The following is a 21,219-nucleotide window of genomic DNA, read 5'->3' on the forward strand; positions in this document are numbered from 1 at the left end:
AAAAACAGTTCACACCGGACAGCTTAATCCGGTGTAGCATTATCGACGGCACACAATCAACGCCCGGCCCCTAGCCCACAATCCGGCGATCTATAATCCCACAAAAGCATTTGTCAAACAGTGCCAGTTGTTGTGCAGATTAATTTTCAATAACCTACAGTGCCGGGTTGCGCCGTGTAGCGTTTTCAGTTCAAAGGACGATCAAACATTGGCCCATACAGTCGCTGGATGGGTCGCTATTGTTTCGCTTCATCACTTCGGCTAATAATTCAATGCCGCGCGGGACATTGCCGCTCTTCGGCGGCAAAAAGCAAAATGGAGCCAAATCATCACCTAATCTGCATGCCGCATCGACGCATTAACACGGAATCATAGGCACACCCTTCACCTATCCGGGAGTTGCCAATTCATGCTAAAAGTGTAATTATTTTATCATTTTAACCTCATCATAGCAGAGTCGTTCCCGGCCATATCAGGCGATACGAATGCTTTTCACCGAACGGCACAATAATGCGCATTTCGCACTGCGCGGAAGCGGTGCAGTGAAAGCTGATAATTTATTATATTTCATTTCCGATCCCTGGCGCTGGCCGAGGGTCTGCGATCCGCGGGAGTTATGAAGCGTTAATGACCGAATGCAGCCATCCTGCACGGCCGGGCGCACATATTGTTCGTTCGTCTAAATGATCTGCCAATGAACACCCACCGACTGCTTCCATCGGCCGGTTTTTGGATGCACAATTTGACATTCTAATTATGCGGCGTGAAAAATTAACGCACCACTAACTTGCGCTCCATTTTCGTCAAACATTTTGCCTTCCCTTCTAATCTGTGCAGGGCTGGTACGGAGCCGGGCTCGCATCGACTACGAGACAGCGCCGGTGATAAAGTTCAACGTGTCCGTCGTCGATACGGGCGTGCCGCAGCTTACCTCGACGGCCCAGTTCACGGTGGATGTGGTTAACACGAACGACAACGATCCGGAGTTCGAGCAGGCCGAGTATATGTTGCAGGTGCGCGAGAACAGCCCGGTGGGGACGGTGGTTGGTGTGGTGCGGGCACACGATGCGGACGCCGGTTTGTACGGTCAGCTGACGTACACGATCGTGGGTGATCATAGTGGGAACTTTGCGATCGATCCGGACACGGGCGCCATCACGGTGCACAACGCATCGGCGCTCGATCGGGAAGCGGAACAGGAGGCAAGCCTGACGGCGATTGCAACGGACCGAGCACCGGAAGGGATGAGCCGATCCACCACGGTCCCGGTGCAGATACGGATACTGGACGAGAATGACAATGGGCCGACATTTTCGCAACAGATCTACCATGCGACGGTGGCGGAGAATGCGGCCCTGCATCCACCGGCGGCCATTTTGCAGGTACGTGAAGGCGTTGCTTCGCCCAAATTGCATCCGGCATCATGTTTAATGGGTTTGGTTTCGTTTGGTTACGCATCCTCTGCAGGTAACGGCAACCGATCCGGACGAGGGCCCAGCCGGGGACGTCAAGTACGCCATTCTGTCGGATAATGTGGGAGGCATTTTCCGGTTGGACGCTAACTCGGGCATCCTCTATCCTGGGGCCAGTTTAATTGGAAAAAGTGGTAAGCTAAGTGGTGTGAACGATGTGCAGCAAAATTAGAATACTTGCAGTGTTACGGGGGGGTAGGCAGGGAACGTGGACACGTGAGACGATCGATGATGACATCGCTGCGATGGATGTGGACATGTTTATATCAATTTATTAGCCTGTACCATAATGGATGTACAGCTCATCTATCGCTACTAGCGTACCTGTGCTACATTCTTTCAATAACGAAGTACTCGTGTGTGTGTGTGTGTGCTAACTCCCTCTCCCTCTCTCTCTCTCTCTATCGCTCTTTGCTGCTCCTTTTCAGGTCAATACCGCATCGATATCGAAGCGCGCGATGGATTAGGTTCGGGACCGCACAACGACGCAGCCACAATAGTGATCGAAATCCAGAGCATCAATCAGCATCGTCCCGTGTTCATCATGCCGGCACTCTACAATGCCACGGTCGAAATACCGGAGGTAACAAAGCTCGGTCTCAGCCCCCCGCGCCATACAACCCTCCACTCAGGCCCACAAGCATCACGCATCACTCAGCCGGACGCATCGCGTGTGCCGCATGTTTTTGTGCGACCCTCGTTCTGGACGTTATCCGCATCGTACCGTGTTTAATTGAGTTTTTCATTAAAATTCTATTGAAATTTTCGCCCGGGCCACCATCATCCCGGGCCTGGTGTGAAGCCCCAAACCCTCGGAAAAGGTGGTAATATCGTAACGTGGTGTTGCGTCACCTGCATTCCATGGTGTCGATATCGCGCGGTTTAAATTAAAACGTTCAATTCGCACAGCGCGTACGAGAGGTCTTTTGCTGGATGGTGCCTGTGTGGCTGCATTCGGCACCGAAAAGGGTGTGCGGCAAAGCTTATTGAATGTTGCAAAATGTGGAATGAACATCCGGCGGGCGAGTGTCCCGCCGAGCATTGCCGTGTGTACTGTTGCATTCAGGATAATTTCTGATGAACTGCATTCATTAATCCCGGAGCTCTTGAAGCTGTATTATTTGTGTGCTGTAGTGAGCGTGTGGTCGTCGTTGTTTGGTGATAATCTTTTGGAGTTTTGGAAAAGAAGATTTTTTGCGTTCACCCAAAGGGACAGAATTAAATTATTTATTAGAGATCACAAAAAAGAGGTTCGTTATTAAGTTTTTGTTTCCCTCTACAGAATCTCGCCACGCCCGATTACTTGGTGATGACCGTCAAAGCAACCGACAACGATTCCGGATCCAACGGCAAAGTCCTGTACTACCTTCAGGTACGCTATTCAAATCCTATTCTGTGCATGAGGTTTTTTCACTATTCTTCAACGGTTTCTTGTCCATCTCAACAGGTGAATAGCGTGAACGTGCAGGAAACGGACGAGTTCAGCATTAACGAAATGTCCGGTGAGTTGCGTATCCGGCGCCAGCTAGATCGGAAACGCCAGTCACGCTACGAACTCATCCTGGTCGCCCGTGACCAGGGTACGCCTGCCTGGTTTGAGACGCTACGCTTTCTCACCGTGCTGCTGGTGGACGTGAACGAAAACTATCCCGAGTTTCCGGACGCCTCGAATCCGTACAAGTTCTTCATCACCGAAAATGGGGCGCGAGACGTGCGCATCGGCAAGATACAGGCCTTCCTCGACAGTCCCAACCCGGCCATCTTCTACTACATGCTGCTCGGCAACGAGGACGGTGCGTTCTACGTGGACAAGACGAGCGGTGACCTGTACACGAACCGGTCCATCGATCGGGAAGTGAACGATATGTACGTGCTGTACGTGCTCGCCAGCAAGCAGTCCGATCTGTACATTAGCGAGCACGAACGTGCCCTGCTGTCGCTGGAACAGCTGGAACGGAACGCAACCGTGGCGAAGGTGTGGGTGCACGTGCTGGACATTAACGATAATGCGCCAGTTTTCAAGCGTGATGTGTACTACGCCGGCATCAGCTCGAAGGCATCGATCAACGAGCTGGTAACGATCGTTAATGCGACCGATCGTGATTTGGGCGTGAATGCGACGCTGGATTTGTTTATACGCGGCTCGTACCTTTATAAGTACGGAGCTAGCAAAACGACCGGCAGCATTGTACCGAGTCCGTTCGCTATCTCGAAAGAGGGCCGAGTGGTGACCGCCAACTATATGGCGGAGTACAATCAGGATCGGTTCGTGTTGGAGATCGTTGCGAAGGAAGTTGAATCACCGGAGCGTGAAGCGGCGACCCGGGTGCACGTGTGGATCTTCAATCCGGAGCAGTTGGTGCGCATGATACTGTCGCGTCCACCGTCCGAGGTGCATCAGGATCGGGACGAGATCGTGTCGGAGCTTGGCAATGCCACGCAACGGTTGATTATTGTCGATGAAATCCGGTACCACGTGGATAGCCATGGACGCATTCGTATGGACTGGTGTGATATGTACTTCCACGCGGTCGATACGACGACGCAGATGATCGTTCCGGTTGAGGAAATTCTGCGGGAAATTGACGCGAAGTACGATTTTCTTCAGGTGAGCTGTGGAATCTTCAGGATTTTGATTACTTTTTCGAACCTCAGTTAATACTTGTGCCTTATCGATAGGATTACAATGCGGGATTCTCGATAATGAATGTGGTGCCGGCTTACGCTACAGTGACGCAGGACGAGTTTGACCTAGCTTTGGCAGCATTGATCGCACTGTTCATCGTGCTGTTCGTAGGGGCAGTTAGTGTCATCGTGCTTTGCTGTTGTTTGAAACATTGGTAAGTTGTCCGCAGGCTCTAAATCTCTAGGCGTTTTAGTAATCCCTTAATTACCCTCCGCACAGGTCGATCACGATACCGAGTGAAACGAGGCGAAAGGATGCACTGATCAAAAAGCAGATCATTGAAGATTTAAACACAACCGAAAACCCGCTCTGGATAGAACAGTGAGTACCGACTTTCGTGCTTTCTCTTCCAACCGATTTAGTATGTAACACAACTTGCTACACGATTCACAGGAAGCTCAAGCTGTACGAAGAGCAGGAGCTAACGATGCAGGTATTCTCCGAGCCGGAAATGTCCCAGCAGCAGTCGATGAACAACTCGAACAGCACCAACAGCTCGCAAGATCCATCCTCACAGCTTTCGCTCACGCTAGGGCTCGAGCATCACCATCCGCTGCATCAGCAGCCTCCACCGCATCTGTCACAGCATCGTCGCGATTCGTACGATCTGTCACAGGCCGGTGATAATACGTACGCCACGATACAGCCGCGCAACTACGGCACCAGCAATCTGAGCACGGTGCTGGGCAGCTCGATCGTACCTCCGGCCGGTCTGAGCTCATCCGGCGTCACAAGCACCAGTGCAACGAGCTCGAGTGAAGTGGCGGACTACGCTACGCTGCGCAACAGTCGAGCACCTTCGGTAAGCGCCTCTAGTTCGATCGATCCCAACTGTTCCATGCTTAAACCAATCCCTTCTTTGGTATCGTTTTTGCAGCAACTGTTCGAGTTCCGTGGTTCCACGTTTCAGGTGCAACAACCCGGCGGTACCGATCAGCCCGATTACGTGACGGAGCTTATGTAGGAGCTTGCTGTGCCGTGGTATCCACCATCCCAACGGAGCCATGCGGGATTGTTCCGTTGTAGTGAAGTAGAGTAACTAAAATAAGTAGGGAGAGTTTTTTTGTAGAGAGTTCTTTTACTCTGACCTTCTCAACATTCCGGAAGTCATAGAGTGGTAGGCATAGGGTGCACAGAGCCGGAGCGACCTGACAGTGACGAGTTTACGGAGGTGTTGGTAGTGCTGCTGAACAGCTACCTTGAGCAGTGTGTCTCGCACAAATCGTGCTCAATTTCGTCTCACCTTGGTATAAGCAAGAAAGTGGGGAAAACAAACAACAAGACTTAAGTAAAACTTGATGACGCACAAGCTCAAAATGGATGAGCGAATTACGAGATTACATGATAGAGACAATAAATAGATTTTATTGAGCTGGGTTGTTGCCGCCACGTATCAGAACCTTTGGCCGGGGATCAGGCCTTCGGGACGGATTGGAAACAGAGAAGAGAGCACAGACACACGCATTATGTGTGCTTCCATCAATTAATTTATTTTCAATCATTATCACACCATTACCTTTACCCTTACGCAGAATTAATCATTCGTGCGTCGGCCGTTTTTTTGTTGTTGTGCCGGAGCATTTAAAAGCATCCCACGCGAGACAAAAGGTGATGCAGTTATCCGGTATTATGTTCCATTGCGCTTAAAAAAAACATCCACACACACACACACACACACACAGACACGATGGCTCTCCTCTCCCCCATTGTACAACATCATTGTTAAACATGATGGTGAAAACGGTGCAACATGTCACCCGTTAGCCGCTCGATTGGTGGTCAATTCATTAGCGTCCGCAATTTTACGCTTCATGCTCATTATTCTTCTGGATTCCATCGCATGCAATACGGCCCCCACGATAACGGTGTAGTGGCATTGTGGTGGCAAAATTAATGTGAAGGAAAAATAATGGTGGCCAAAAGTAGCAATAGTAGCAACAACAAAAAAAATAAAACGGAGGCGGGAAAAATCTACATCACACGAGGCCTTTCCCCGGGCCGGGACACACAATTGATTGTTGATCCTATAAGCCGCACAACGTGCCGTTTAATCATTTCCGTTCGGTTGCCTCGTGAAGCATCACCCTTGCGCCCAGCACCCTTTCTCTCTATTTATCATGCGTCATAATTCGTTAACTTTAACCTCATTTTCATTCATTATAATTTACGCCGTACAATGTGTGTGTGGGTGCGTTTGGGATAATTTTTTTTTGTTCGTTTGGTTCCTACCAGCTACCGCCCTTTAAACATTGCTTTGAATGTGTTCAATTAAGCTGATGAAAGGATCCCAATTGAAAAGTGGAGTAGCTCGCTGTACTCTTTAGCCAGCTTCTTGTGAGGGTTAAGCAGCAGGAGCGAAATCGATTCGGCTTGATGTGCCGGTAATCGTGGTTTTGTAATGACCAGGATACGACTTTTAATTATCATCACTGTCTCCTTGCTCACATCCTTGTAGACACCGTGCCAAACCTTAAATCATCCTTTCCCACTGTTCCCAACCGAGATGCCTGATCCCGTGCCAAAGTTCGCATAGGCGGCCGATTACAACCACAACAAATAGAGTTCGCGCGCGCGCGAGAGAGAGAGAGAGAGAGAAGGAAACAAGTAGTGTACATAATTATATTAATGAATGAATATGTTTAAAAACCGATTGAAATCAATTAATCGGTTCACAAAGCAAATGGTGGCCAATCATCATGCGCCATTCAGGTACGGGCGAGAGTTTTTTTTATTTATTTTTTTTTTGGGGATTAACAACAAGTGAAGTCAACTCGTTCGGAATAGAACAAAACGGTCACACAAGACACAACGTAGTGCGGTTGTAATGTACAATGTGAAAACAATGTACAAAAGCAAGTGTTTCGCTTTGTGAGTTGAGTGATTGGTGCAGGTAGGATAGAGTGTGCTCAAAAAGTAGAAGACGTTGTTGTTTTAAATTCTAAATTGTTTTTACATCTGCACTCACAAGTAAACTACTTATGTGGTAAGTTATGAAAAATTCGTTTTACTATTTTATTTATGTTGAATACGTATTTCTGCATTGAACTGTGCTCAATGGTTTCTGTACAGTGCGTGTGTGTATTTGTGAGATTTCTTCCAGAGCAGAGCGCGGGAAGGAGTCGTTAGGCGTGTGACGAAATGGAAAGAAAAAGAAACGTTATAGAATAAGTTGATAAACAGAACCATACACAAAACAACCACAGACAATTGTACGAGTTGTAACACAATCTTAGGGAGAAATAAAAGTTTTTAAACAAATCAATACTCGTTTTGTTCGTGCTCATTTCTACATATATTACATTTAAAGGACGTTCGAATACAGTTAGAGGCAACATTTATGCGAACTTTTAACACTTAATGCTCTAATGCCGTTTTTCGGTACTGCCTGTTTCTGAATTATTCAAAAACATATAAACGCCTTTCGTTATGCAATTCGCACAGCACGAACTGAGCGCTGCGGGCGAGCTCGCATCAACCCTTTTTGCGCTTTTTACTTTCACTTTTTTCCTGTTGTGTTAAACCAAAAACCAAAATCATACATTGGTTCTGGAGGAAAGAAATAAATTGGAAAATTTGTTGTTCATTTCCTTCTGCAAGGACAACACCGGCATAAATCTTTCTTATCCCTTAAATAGCACCTTCAACATCGGGTCGAATCGGTTAAAGTCCCACATAGCAGGACAAATTATTGATATCCGCCGGAAGGCCGCGAACTGCAACAAATAGGCCATCTGATGGAGATACAACCACCAAATGATGATCGGAGCACCTACACATGAGCGCTTCCCGCTACGTATCCGGGATGTGGCAAAAGGCCAGACCAGCCCCATACCGCCCCGGATGGTTCGCATAATCAAGCATTTATAATTGAATCTACCAACAAAGCGCAACGAGCGTAAGCTTACCGACCCGGCTCAAGAGTCCAGTAAACTGGAGCAACAAACCCGAACGCGAACGAAAGGGAAACGAACAGCATCGGTAATGATTTATTTCTTCAGTGTGGGCCCCCTTCCGTTCGCTGAGTTCTGTACCGTGGGCGGTATCGGGCCCCAACTGATCGGAGCGGCCGGGATTGGCTGATTACACTTTATTTCATAACACAAAAACATTACTCAAATCTGCTCTCCCACCGCTGTTCGTTTGCTGTTGTCGCGTGAAATGTCGCGAAAATTTCTTTTACGATGGTTCGATCGAGTGATCAAGAAGCGGAGAGAGAGAGAGAGAGATTCAATTAAATTACTTCTTTATAGAGTAGGTTTTATTTTTTGAGTGGTATCGTCCAATTATCCGTATAACTTCCCATTATCGGTTTACAAATATTTATGATCGAATGTGCCGTTATCTTAAGCATTCGGCTCATTACAGCGCATTCTAGCAGCAAAAGGAAAATACTTTACCAGCTCAGGAAAACAAACATTCCAGGCGGTTCTTGTTGTAACCTTGAACGCGAGTCTAATCTTGCATCGTCCCGATCGTCGGAACGGCTTCATCGACCTTCTCACCGATCAGGGCATGGCAGGGCAAAACAGGAACCACACAACACACAACTCCAAGATCTCAAGCGTTTGCGATGGGTATCGACAGTTTTGTAGGTTTTATTTTACGTAATACATTTGTCGTGAATTTCACCCAAAACCGCCGACGTATGTTGTGCTCGTATCTTATGCTGGCTGGGGTGGCTTTTATTTCTCTTTGCATTCATTGCCTTCTGGCATACTTAACCATTGCATGAGTTTATTTGTACTCGCGCCGTGGTTCGGTCTGATTTTACTGTATTGATTTTATTTTTACTCCCCAAAACGCCTCCGCCTAGGGTTTCTGCCATTTGTTGGGAGCGTGCGTGTTGTTGATTTTCGTGTTTTTTTCTCCTTTCGTTGGACTGTTGTTTTTCTTCTTGGCAAACCCTTTCGAAACAGCTGGAAACGTGGGTCGGTGTCGGGTTTGCAATGGTGGTAGCTGTTGCTGCTAAAAAGGAATTCCGGGTGCAGACAGTAACGGTCATTAACCTTATGCACTTTTATGCTGGCAATATAATTTTTATTTTTTAGTTATGTTTATTTGAAAATTTTTAACGAATTTTTATTAGCAAAGTTAAGAATAGAAAAAATAAAATCATGCCTGCACAAAAAAAGAACTTACCAACATTAATAAATCGCCAGAGCGCCTTGCTACGCGAAAACATCTTAAGAAGAGTCGGACGCAACATAATGAAAACAGCATTACAGCGGCCAAAGTCTTCGGCAACTGGCTGGTTAGGACATAAAAATATTTGCTCTTTATTTTTATCCAAGCATACACACACACACGGTTGGCGTTTAAAGGAAACCTTCTTCATGACCCCCAACATGCCGACATTCATGTTTGCCATTCATACTGCCACCCGTTTGCAGCAGGCAGACTACCCGATACGAAAAGGGCATCCATACGATACGAAATTCTTCACCAGAGCCAGAGCAAGGGCTACAAACAATAATCAAAGCGTTTTGTGGGGAAGCGAGCCGTGGTCGGCCGGACTAAACGGTTGGTAAGCGTAACGGCTTTTGCATTTGATAAGATTTATTTACTTTTGATTTGGTTTGGAGTTGAAATTTATTTTTAAAACCGTTCCCGACCTTCTCTCGAGTCGTCGGTGGTCGCGCTTTGCGCACGATCGACGGGGATCGATTGAAACTTAAAACATACCTTCTCCCGAACGGTGTATGAAACGAGTCACAAGGGGGCCACCAGCTGCCCGTGCTACCGGCAAATACAGATCAAAAGAACGATCGAGCGAAGAAAAACAGCCCCAACCCTCGGGGATGAAGTTCATTTGACAGGCGAAATATCATCGACGATTGAACGGCGAATGGCTGAATGGCGATGCAATTGTCATGAGACTCAGTGCTCAGTAGTACACGGAGGTGACATTCTTGGGACCACCTTTCACCACCCGGCCAGCCAGTCCCTCCAGCCTATAGCTCCAGTCCACTCCAGGAAGCCGCTTTGCGCGAGATTTCGAATGGTTTGGGCAGGGGTAAATATTTGTATTGGAGGGAAGAAAAAAAAAACAAACGCAGCTAACTAAATTATGTTGCAAACGGGATGACATTCGCGCATAAATTCAAAACGAGCTGGGTTGGGATGGTTTGTTTTTTTTCTTGCTTTACTCTTCGCCTTCTCTAACGTGGTGGCGTATACAAAAAAAACCTTGGTCGAAAGTGAAAACCGGGAGACAGCTGGTGGACTATTTTACGATTGGCGGTCGGGTAACGAAGTGGTCCCACCTCGGGCGGGAACGTTGGGCGAACTTTGTTTTTTTTTTGCGCGCTCGTTTGCATCTCAACCTTTCGGTTAAATTGGGCGACGGAAAGAATGGGACGGATGGAAAGAGCGAGAGAGAGAGAGAAACCGTCAGGCGAAGGTTTCTAGCCAGGGGATAGGTAAAAGTTATATGTTTATATCGCTGCTAAAAGCATCCAACTTCCGGGATCATCATAACACATTAGGGTCTTTGAACTGAGCGTAGAACTGAACTGGGTGAGTGATTATCGACGAAGTGTAATATGTTACTCAATATTATTTGTCATTTATGTTAAATGAGCATAGACAGAGGCAAGTGGATCCCTCATTAATACTGGAGAATCTACGCACAGTACTGCTTAACTACCTCTAAAACTGATTTGAGGATCGGCAAGTAATGGCCATATGTCCTCTACTGGCTGGACCAGAGTAAGAGGTCAAGTGGAGATATTATACGAGGTCAAAAATGGAATTCGGGGGAATTCGGGTCCCTCTAAATGATCGAGGACCTAACCAGCGGTTTACAGGAAGTTGGCCCATGGAGTTATTGGGGCTCCAAGCATCTGCAAACTATGATCTGCTCCTGAGTAATGGATTTTTTTTGCATACGGCTCTACATCTGCTGCTTGGGAACTGAGCTGTCAAGAGGTCCCTGGGTCTATCTTCCTGTAAGCCTGTGTTATGAGATCCTGAAAGCCTCGATCATTTAGGGAGCTCCTTGAGGGTCCTGGTATACTTTATCGACTTGGCCTCCAACTCTGGCCCAGTCAACAGATTTGATGTGTTAGGGGTCTCCAAACTTTATTTTTCTTAGGGCATCCAAGAGGCTTGATCCGCCACTGATTGAACGGACTGTACGGAAAAAATCTATTTTTTTAACTTCAAAATTAATAAAGCTTTAAATCAAATATTTTATCCAGAGTTTTTCAACTAAAAATAAAAAAAAAATCTAGAGAAGTAACGATATGCAAGCGATTCATCCCTCACCATCATCATCGTTAGCTCTAACTTGAGTGCTCTTCAGCATGACAAGAACCATACCTGCCAAATCCAAAACATCTAAATAATTCTCTTTCGCGCAACGTTTTGCGTCCAATCGTAGCCAATTAAAATCATCTTAAACTACCCTATGTTTTACGACTGTCAACGAGCCATCGCTCCTGTCAAGGTCAGGATCATGCGCAGTCCGCGAATGCACGTCACGATTGCGATTGTCTGTTCGCGGGGTGGTTTTAACAATTTTAACGATGCGCTTCCTACTGCCTTTAAATCCGTAAACGTAATCGTAAATCATGCGAAACGATTCGCTTTAAACAAACGCTTGAAAAGTGAAATCATACTTCGCGATCGGTGCTAACGTGCGTGTGAAACGTTCTTTTTCAGAGGCTTCCAGCCCTTGTGCTCACCTGTGTGCAGTGTGTAAACAAACAGAACGGCAACCAATTTAGATTGCTTGATCCGCTTGTGCTGCGTTCAATTAGGTGTGGTCGTGTTGATAGCTTACAGTAAACAGTTGCCACCGCGAGGACCGCGACGCTGCTAAATTAGAAGCCGTTTATCAACCGGGTGTTTTTTGTTTGTATGGCCATCAGGTTTGTATGGTTTAGTGTGGCGCTACACCACGGTTGCTAAGAATAACACGCCGAAGTGGAAAAGACGCTCTCGCGTACACGGCACGCAACGACGACGACGCACTGCCGTACCGGCCGGCTCCGTGGACCGCGTTGTGTGTTTGTGATGCGAACGCGCCCACATAGAGGGATCATTTTATACTCGCTATCATCTGCTTTGCTGGTCGTTGTGACAACAAGTTTGGCCTTGGGAGGCCGCTAACGCAGTAGCATTTGGAGCATTGACCATCGCCCGGCTACGGATTAGTTCGGTGTCAAGCGTTCTAGTGGCAGCATCAGAGGTTCCTCGCACGCTGTGGTTTTAACGTCGTTTCGAGAGACAGACAGAAGAAAGGGAAATAAAATGGCGAATCCTAATCAAGAGATCAAATACACCAAAGTAAGTAAAGGTGACTTGTTGGAAGGGAAGGTATTTATAGTGTTGTGAAGCTCTCAAGTGCTCGTGTGGGATACAATGTAGTGCGCGCCAGAGCTGTACCCTGTACACGTCACGAAGCAAAAGCGAAAGTGGTGGATGACAAGTGTGTTTTTCAGGAACAGTTCTCTAGATTAATCTCATTTCAATCTGCTGAGCGATATCCGAGGTCCACCCTGAAGAACCACTAATATGCTCATTAAATTAGCAGAACAAACTCTAGCCAATAAATGTGTTTTATATGGCTCTGGTGTGTCAAGATTTAACTACACGCTTCCGATCAATCCCTTCTACTTCTTCTTCTTCTTCGAGAGAGAGAGCAATTCATCCAGTATCACCCAGTAACCCAAATACCGCTGTACCGCTTTGGCCTGCCTTAATCCGTTCCCAACGCTGACTGCTCGTCAGCTCACTTTAATTGGGATTTCTTTTCTCTCGCGTCAAACATCCGTTTGCCTTTGATTGCATTGAATCTTAGGTTCTTAGCCGTAGACACCACTCGATTCGAGGCGGATAACGCTGATCATAATCTTCTAATTGCTTTAGTTCGACGTTTCGCGCAGCGTATCGTTCCCTTAATCTCCAGCTTTCTTCTCCCTACCCCGGTCGGTCTGTTGATTTCCGATCTACGATCTCCCGCGAAGCATGCGGATCCAATTCAGCATACCACCTATCCTCTGTAGGCTATAGTTTTTGGCAGCTGCTGCTGCTGCTGCTCGGCTGTCCCGTTTCGCGATTTCACTCCACGGCACGCCACATACTAGCACGATCGGTGTGAGACCCTAATGTGACGTAAATGTGGCACTGCTTTCCCTTTTTTCCTTCTCCGACACACGCCAGATCGTCCGGTCAAAAGCTCGGTATGCTACGACCGATTTGGTTGACCCTGCGCAAGATCTGTCATCGGCTGATGGGCGATTAGATAGCGAAATCTGTCACCAAGCCCTCGGCAAACAGCCTTTGATCGGATGTGAATTTTCGGTTGCCCTGTTGTTTGGCCAATCGGTTTTCGCTACCATGGGAGAAAAGATTACCGCAGGCGAAAGATAATTTACAAAAAATCCGGGCGATAATTCACACACACAGCTACGGTAAGGTGTGTCCCAAGCGAACGATTCGGTGCGAGTCTCCAGCGAAATGGGTCTTATCAGCTGCGACTTAATTGAGCTTTAAGCGGTAAGAATTGCAATGCTTGACAACAGTGCACCAGTGGAATGGGGCCGGCTGTCGCTCCACCCAGCTTTTTCCAGTTTCTCGGATCGTTATGGGTCGCGAGTGCGACGCATCCTTAATGACTCGGACGACCTTTCTTACGCGATCACGATCCATACTTGCCCAACATCCTGAGCAAATGTCTTCATTTCCCAGTGGCTGAACTTTGCAGGTGCAACCGATTTGTCTCCCGATTTTCGCCGTGGCGAACCCATTTGTTTCCGCCGCAAATCTGCACCCAAACAATACACGGCTAGACGATGGCTAAAAGGCAGACGTGGGGGGCCACGATCGAATGCCCCTTTTTCTGCTGCTGCTGCCGGTTTGGTTCGGATTTCTGTTCATTTGTAATGTTACAGCGTTCGTGCGCCCTTTTTCGAATCGAATAATTACTCCATTGCTGGGCGTAAGACTTCACCAGACGTCGTCCACCGTTCCTACGTATGATGGTGCTGCTGCTGCTGCTGGTTCGGTTCACGCTGGCGTTGCACCCACGGCCGCATGGCCGCTTACGTAAGCCAGCCACCGTGGGTTCTTATGCCATCTTTTGTCTTTTGTCCTGTGGCGAAACGGTTTCGCGAGTTTCGGGAACAAATCGTTATGACGGTGCCGTTGTGCTCTCCGTGTCTGGCCGAAAGGGCACCGGAGGCATCATAAAAACATTATTCTGAATTGTATTGTGCACGCCTGCGAACTAATCGATCGTTGCAGCGTATAGCCGAGTGTGGGGGGTTTGTTTTTGCGCCCCAAAATGATCTACTTTTGGATGTGCAATTTCAGTGTTTGTGATTTTTTATTTACGTTGGTTTAATCGGTGATCGGGGTTTCAATGGCAATAGGCTCACGTCTTACTATTATCTGCGGTAAGGTCTCTTAGGTGACTGCACCTAATTCTTTATCAAGAAGTCAGTCAGTCAGGGCGGCCCAATGGTAGATCTTCACCCGGCAGGACCGGTGTTCAAATCCCATCTGAGTCCATTCTAGTGGGCCAGAAATGGCAAGCATGACCTAAGAGGTCGGTAGGCCAAGGAGAAGATGAAGTCAAACCAGAATATGGAAAGCTTAAGTCAGTCGCGATTCGCATTCTGTATGAGAAGTTCAGTTGTCTGGTTTATTTGTGCTTTAGCTTCTAAAAAATAAAAAGCTGAGAAAATAAACTCTTTCATTAAAATAAATATTATAAAAAAAATTATGGTTCAACAGATAAGTTCAGCAACATTATATACAAAAAATAGGTGAAGTTATTGAAGTGTAGCAAAACTTTTGCCAGCGCACTTTAAATGCAGCAATAAACAAAGCAACGTGCAAAATTCGGTTGGATGTAAAGCGACTCGGCTCAACTGTGCCGAATCGATCGTGTACGGTCAATAAATCATGTTCTTGCTTTCGATCGACAACGTGTGGCTTGTAATGATCGATCCTCACCGTGGTTGGTGGCAGTGCGAAAGGCGCGCCAGCCAATCATCCGGCTGACAGGATCGGCCTACTAGCATTGTTGCATTATTGGCATGCAGCACAAGAGAAAAACAAGGAACCAGGGAGAGAATGTGAACGTAACGGAACGCTAACCGAAGGCGCACACACAAGCATTCCCAAAACGGGATGCATAAACAATTTTTAAATTTAATGTCCTTTCCTTTCGTACCGATCGACGACGACAACGAAGAGGATCATTGGAGTCCGGAAAATGGTGCCTTGTGTTTTTTTTTGTTGTTGTTAAATCTTCCTCCAGCTTATGTGATTCCGTGCGTGTGTGAATTGATCTGATTCGAATCATTCATTTGAATGTGGTGTGTTTTTGTAGAGTGTGTGCGAGCGAAAGACAACGATCTCATTTTGCGAGCGAACCAGCACAAAACCGCGTACAAGATTCGCGTGTTTGGCGCGTCCCGGCCGAGCGTCACGCATCGCAAATCAGCACAACAGTGCACAGCACATGGTCATAAGTTGTGGTTTGGCATGCAGCGCTATCGCGTTAAATCGTATCGCATTACTTAAGTCGTTTATCTTCGCTGCTTTCTTTACCTCGGTTCCACCAGCGCCACCAGACTCCACACGCCACCACGAACGTCTTCAATCTCGTTTATCGATGGGCAAAGGCATTCTTTGTCAGAGTGTGTGTGTGTGTCCGCATTTTCTTGTCTTCCCAACGCTTCTGCTAAATGACGATCCGGGTCGGTGTGATTTGTCTTCCGTTTCGTCCTTCGGCGAATTTTGCACCCCTAAACCCTCACATGCGGTTAAGTAACGGATTCGGGCTTTAAGATGATGATTGCTCCTGTGCGACACCATCTTCCTCAAACGCGTGCTCAACGAATCGCTCGGCATCGCACGCAAACGCGTATGAGGAAGCGTTGATGCCAAAAATTAATTATTATTATCTCGTGACCGTTGCCCATCCGGCAGCCCGATGGGTGGACGGTTTTATAAGCTGGCGCATAAATTTTCGCCTGCAATGATTCAAGGCTCAAGGGGTGGCCGTCCAGAGCATCCCGATGGGTAAAGATTGGGGTAGTTCAAGTTGACGAGCGTGGAAAATTAAGAAATTATGTCTTAACACTAATTTCTCCCGAGAAAAAAAAATCGGCACCCTTGCACGCCACATCGGTGGTTTGCTGATGGCCTGCTGACCCGGTGGCCTGAGCTGTTTGATGATCAGTTTCAAAGGAGTTTTGTATGGAGCACATATTTTGGAAATAATTTCTTTAAGCAAGCTTTAGAGCCTAAGGAAATGATTTATTTGATTTGTTTGTGTATTGAAGCACTTTGTATATATTTATAAAATCCCCTTCGGAGCAATCGTCCGTAGCTAAGACCTACCTGAAGTATCGTATGTTGTATAAATAAGTAAAGCAAGTCCACGCAATGAACATCCACGGAGAAAAAGTTTTACAATTATTTTTGAGATTTATGTTACTTTGAAGTAATATTAATTTGATCATGATCTAGAATATTAAGATTTTAGTGATTAAGGTTGATAAAGCCTTACAAATAACGGACTTTTTCAGAATAAATCAAAGTTATTTCTTATCATCGCTCTTCAGGGAAAATAAATTATTTAATTACCTTTGTTTATATATCCCACTAGTGAAAAAAGACCACCAACCGTCCTCAGTAAATAAATTATTTGTATGATTTATAATTGCATCAATCATCTACAGCATTAACTAATGGCTATTAATTAAGCATCTTAATTCAATTCAATGTAGAGTCGATTCAACATGTCCTATTCTGTGGAAAGTTCACCGCATAACCACAAATAATTTAATACAAAAATTGTGTGTTACCAATGTTTTTAAACTACAGAAATACAATAGAAAAATTGTAATCGAATGCCATTCCAATACTGACCGCTTGACCGCTCCAACGAGGCTCCGAATGCGCTCCCGTTGTGACCCCGTTTCGTATCACCTCATTTGCCATTCATCAAACAGCACGAAGGACCGTATGACAACCGTTACATCACCCACCCCGGATAGTATCCCTAAACCCACCGACATCTGGCCGGAAAAGGTCGCCGCCAGGGAACAGGGACATTCCAAAAAATTTCCCTTTTTTGGATGATGCGGTTTAGCATACGAGAACCCAGGGCTGATTACTCAGCGACCCCCACCACAGCTACTCTCTTTCGCGAGGGCGAGTTAAAAATTGCATACTGTGCCAAAGCAATTAACTATAACATGCATCGTGGCTTTCGAGCCATCGAGGCTGCCGCAGCATCTGTGCTCCGGGCACTGCATATCGGTCCGGTAAGCCGATAGCCCATTGACCCCTTGAAAGTGAACCATTGCTTTCGGTGCTTTCGATCCCGCAGGGTGTTTATGAAATTGTCGCCAACAGGGCCGTTCGGACGCGAAATCCCAAAACCAACAGAAAATGTAGCACGAAATGCAGGGGAAAAAACAGGAACGAGTAAAGGCTCCAAACGAGCTGGCCAAATTATTGTTCTTCTACCGTTGCGGGAGGACAACGACAATGTAGCAGCCGAGCAGCGGTTTATTTTATCGGTTGGCGTGCAGGATGCTTATGGTCCGAACGAACATTCGCATGCAAAACGGGCGCCTTACCTAACGAACCATTTGCACAAAAGGGCCCACCCCGTGCGACGCCAGACAGCCTACGTCCTGGTACCATGCCGTACCACGCGATAGGATCCGGACCAGACCGGGTGGAGGACAGAAGCGAAAGCGAGATAAAAACAAACACAACATAAACTGTCGCCAGCGTCGTCGTGGAGGGTGTCCAACCAGGGACAACGGCGTACACACGGTTGTGATACATGCGGTTTTCCGCTTCATAAATCTCCCGACTTAATAACTTAATTTCATAATTTTTATTATAATCGTCGCATGGCGGGCGACGACGCCATTGCCTGGAACTCGGTCGCCCTTTTCACCGACGGATGGAATTGAGGACAGGCTCGATCGATCGAGACAGCCCTACGGGTGGGGAAAGAAAGCGGAAGGGGAAGGAGAAGAGGGATCGGGTCACACCTCCTTCGACGTAGCATGTTAAGGATTGTAAATGTGAAGCTCGCTGGATTGAGTATGCGCCCAGGCACCAGGATGCTCGCTACGGAGCTAGAACGGTTTAAACCTCATCGCGAGCCATAAATCATGTTCCTCATAATGAACGTTGTTCACTTCATTTTCGGGAGTAGGAGTAACTGGCACGCACAAAATCTTCATCGGAATGCTAAAGCCCCATTCGTTCCCTTCGTTCGTTCCGTTGCAGCTCTTCATCAACAACGAGTTTGTGGACGCGAAGAGTGGCAAAACGTTCGTGACGCTAAACCCGGCCACCGAGAAGCCGATCGCATCCGTCGCCGAAGGTGACAAGGACGATGTGGAGGTGGCGGTACGTGCGGCCAAGGCCGCCTATGCTCGCACCGCACCCTGGCGCCAGATGGACGCTTCGGGCCGTGGCAGGCTGCTGAACCGGCTGGCCGATCTGATGCAGCGCGATATCGATACGCTCGCGAACCTGGAATCGCTCGACAACGGCAAAACGTTCGGCGACTCGGTGTTCGACATCAATTGCGCCATCGATACGTTCCGGTACTATGCCGGCTGGGCGGACAAGATCCACGGCAGTACGGTACCGTCGGATGGACCGGTCTTGTCGTACATCCGCAAGGAACCGGTCGGTGTCGTGGGGCAGATCATCCCCTGGAACTATCCGATCCTGATGCTGACCTGGAAGTGGGCACCGGCCCTGGCGGCCGGCTGCACGCTGGTGCTGAAACCGGCGGAACAGACCCCGCTGAGCGCGCTGCACATGGCCGCCCTGTCGAAGGAGGCCGGATTTCCGGACGGTGTGATCAATGTGGTGAACGGGTTTGGACCGACGGTCGGTGCCGCGATCGTTGCCCACCCGGACATCCGCAAGGTGGCGTTCACTGGGTCGGTCGAGACGGGCCGGCTCATCCTGAACGGGGCGTCAACTTCCAACCTGAAGAAGGTTTCGCTCGAGCTCGGCGGCAAGAGCCCGCTGGTGATCTTCAACGATGCTGATCGTAAGTGATGTGTTCAGAGCGCTTGAAACGAATACTGATGTGTTTCTTTTCCTCATTTTTTTTCTTGAAGTTGAAGAAGCGGTAGAAATTGCTCATAATGCGATCTTCGCCAACCACGGTCAAAACTGCTGCGCCGGAAGCCGTACGTTCGTGCAGGAAGGCATCTACGAAGCGTTCGTTGCGAAAGCCGCCGAAATGGCCCGCCAGCGAAAGGTAGGCGACGCGTTCCAGGATGGCGTCCAGCAGGGCCCGCAGGTAGATCAGGAACAGTTCACGAAGATTCTTGGCTACATCGCTTCGGGTGAGGCGGAGGGCGCAAAGCTGCAGGCCGGTGGCAAACGGTCCGGTACCGTAGGGTACTTCGTCGAACCGACCGTCTTCTCGAACGTGACGGACGAGATGAAGATTGCGCGCGAAGAAATCTTCGGCCCGGTGCAGAGCATCCTGAAGTTTAGCACGCTGGACGAGGTGATCGAGCGGGCCAACAGCACGGAGTATGGGCTGGCGGCGGGTGTCGTCACGAAGGACATCAATACCGCCATCACCTTTACGAACGCGGTCGAGGCCGGTTCCGTGTGGTAAGTGGCTAGGGCGGGCCGGAAATAGTGCCAACCACCACACCGACTCACTGTCCTTGGTTGCTATTGTTACAGGGTCAACTGCTACGACTATGTGGTGCCGACGACGCCGTTCGGTGGCTACAAGCAGTCCGGAAGCGGCCGCGAGCTCGGCTACAGCGGTATTGAGCTGTACCTGGAAACCAAATCCGTCACGATCAAGCTACCGTCGAAGGTGTGAACGCGGCACATTCGGCCGGCGTGCTCAGCTTCCGGTGGCAGCAATAAACTCCAGCGAAGCATTTTAAAATTTCTTTCGCATGGGTGTCATAAAATTTCAGCAAACTCACCACGAAGATCAATCGATGGAAAGAAATCGAAACTTACGCCGGTCGAAAGTGAAAAGGATCACGAATACGCGGTCGCAGTGGCGTGGTTTCAAGAAAATAACAACCTCCAGCACAACCTTCACGATAGCGAAACATCACCCCCAAAAGCGTGATCGTGACAGCGTTACCTGACAGTATACCGATTGCTCTCGTGAGTTTCGCTATCAATTACAGTTCCATTTCGGTACAAAAAAAAAAAAAACCTATCAAACTGCCGACAGCCGGACCGCCACGAATCTGGGGACGATCGAAGAGAAAGTAATTAATAAGAAAGTCCTTCGCTTTTTTTGCACTATAATTTCAAGGTCCCCCAGTCAGTCGTTGGTACCGGGTACCGGAACATCTCAGGGGGTGATACCGTTGTCATGTTTTTCATCGCGCTTTCCTTTCCCTCTCGTTCTTCCACGACCGTGAGTCCCGTTGTAATGCTAAATTTGCGTTCCAAAAATCGATTATTCTTTCCATTGCTGATCGGGTACGAATCGATGGAACAACGCGACAAACCGGAGTTGGACGGGAATCGCGATGGTTAAAAATAGCCCAGTGATCGTCTTCCTTGCACTGGTCGAATCCTGCTGATGGCTGACTGGGCCCGAGTGGAGCCTAAGCACAACAGGCTCAATATTAATTGAAGAAAATGGAAAAATGACTGAGAAACACGATTCGATTTCGAAAACAACCGTTATTCGGAGGGGGGGTGGGGCGATACTGATGCTGTTGATCGTTGAATGAACCGTACGGCAAACGAAAGGAAGTTAAATCGTTTCGCAGGACAGTGTTGGAATTCAGGGAAGAGATTCGAAGATGCGGACGCTCATTAATGCGACACTTGGGAGTGTTTGGTTGGCTTGAGGTAAGGAACAGTCCGATTGATGATCGTGCCGGAAAATCCGTTAAGTGCAACGCCTTCTGGAGAGCCCTTGCTGAAGCGGAAGTGATATGCTGAGGTCTGATCGAGCATTACATTTTCTGCAGCACGTCACACGCGAATTGTTTTCGTCGATTACGGGTATCGCACGGTCGAACGATCTCCTGCCGTGATCTAGCACGCAAATCGAAGTCA

At 47.9% G+C, this 21,219-nt stretch overlaps 2 protein-coding genes and 1 long non-coding RNA gene across 9 annotated transcripts in view; 2 read left to right on the forward strand and 1 right to left on the reverse strand.

Moving 5' to 3' along the window:
• LOC118504716 (cadherin-87A) overlaps positions 1–7,420 on the forward strand; it is a 132,474-nt gene extending 125,054 nt beyond the window's left edge. For all 7 annotated transcript variants that reach the window (XM_036039554.1, XM_036039553.1, XM_036039556.1 and 4 more), the window contains 9 exons: positions 838–1,382; positions 1,468–1,606; positions 1,901–2,055; positions 2,755–2,844; positions 2,920–4,080; positions 4,152–4,312; positions 4,378–4,479; positions 4,552–4,960; positions 5,036–7,420. In XM_036039554.1, the coding sequence (XP_035895447.1) occupies positions 838–1,382; positions 1,468–1,606; positions 1,901–2,055; positions 2,755–2,844; positions 2,920–4,080; positions 4,152–4,312; positions 4,378–4,479; positions 4,552–4,960; positions 5,036–5,122 (2,849 nt within the window). In that variant the 3' untranslated portion in view covers positions 5,123–7,420. The remainder of the gene's footprint in view (positions 1–837; positions 1,383–1,467; positions 1,607–1,900; positions 2,056–2,754; positions 2,845–2,919; positions 4,081–4,151; positions 4,313–4,377; positions 4,480–4,551; positions 4,961–5,035) is intronic.
• Positions 6,372–9,406, reverse strand: LOC118504720. The gene is made up of 2 exons (XR_004905339.1): positions 9,298–9,406; positions 6,372–9,123 (listed from the first exon to the last, which is right to left on the reverse strand). It is a non-coding gene; the product is annotated as an uncharacterized LOC118504720 (long non-coding RNA).
• Positions 9,407–11,946: 2,540 nt separating this feature from the next.
• LOC118504718 (aldehyde dehydrogenase X, mitochondrial-like) lies at positions 11,947–20,102 on the forward strand. Its single transcript, XM_036039561.1, has 4 exons — positions 11,947–12,447; positions 18,430–19,210; positions 19,281–19,788; positions 19,864–20,102. The coding sequence occupies exons 1-4, from the start codon at positions 12,412–12,414 to the stop codon at positions 20,006–20,008; spliced, it is 1,470 nt and encodes a 489-aa protein (XP_035895454.1). The 5' UTR covers positions 11,947–12,411; the 3' UTR covers positions 20,009–20,102.
• Positions 20,103–21,219: the final 1,117 nt, after the last annotated feature.

This window comes from Anopheles stephensi, chromosome 2, assembly GCF_013141755.1.
Source record: "Anopheles stephensi strain Indian chromosome 2, UCI_ANSTEP_V1.0, whole genome shotgun sequence".
Classification (NCBI taxonomy): domain Eukaryota; kingdom Metazoa; phylum Arthropoda; class Insecta; order Diptera; family Culicidae; genus Anopheles; species Anopheles stephensi.

Coding starts and splice junctions, on each gene's coding strand:
- LOC118504718 (XM_036039561.1), top strand. CDS start 12,412: ATGGCGAATCCTAATCAAGAGATCAAATACACCAAA. Junction 12,448..18,429: donor AAGAGATCAAATACACCAAA/GTAAGTAAAGGT, acceptor GTTCCGTTGCAG/CTCTTCATCAACAACGAGTT. Junction 19,211..19,280: donor GATCTTCAACGATGCTGATC/GTAAGTGATGTG, acceptor TTTTTCTTGAAG/TTGAAGAAGCGGTAGAAATT.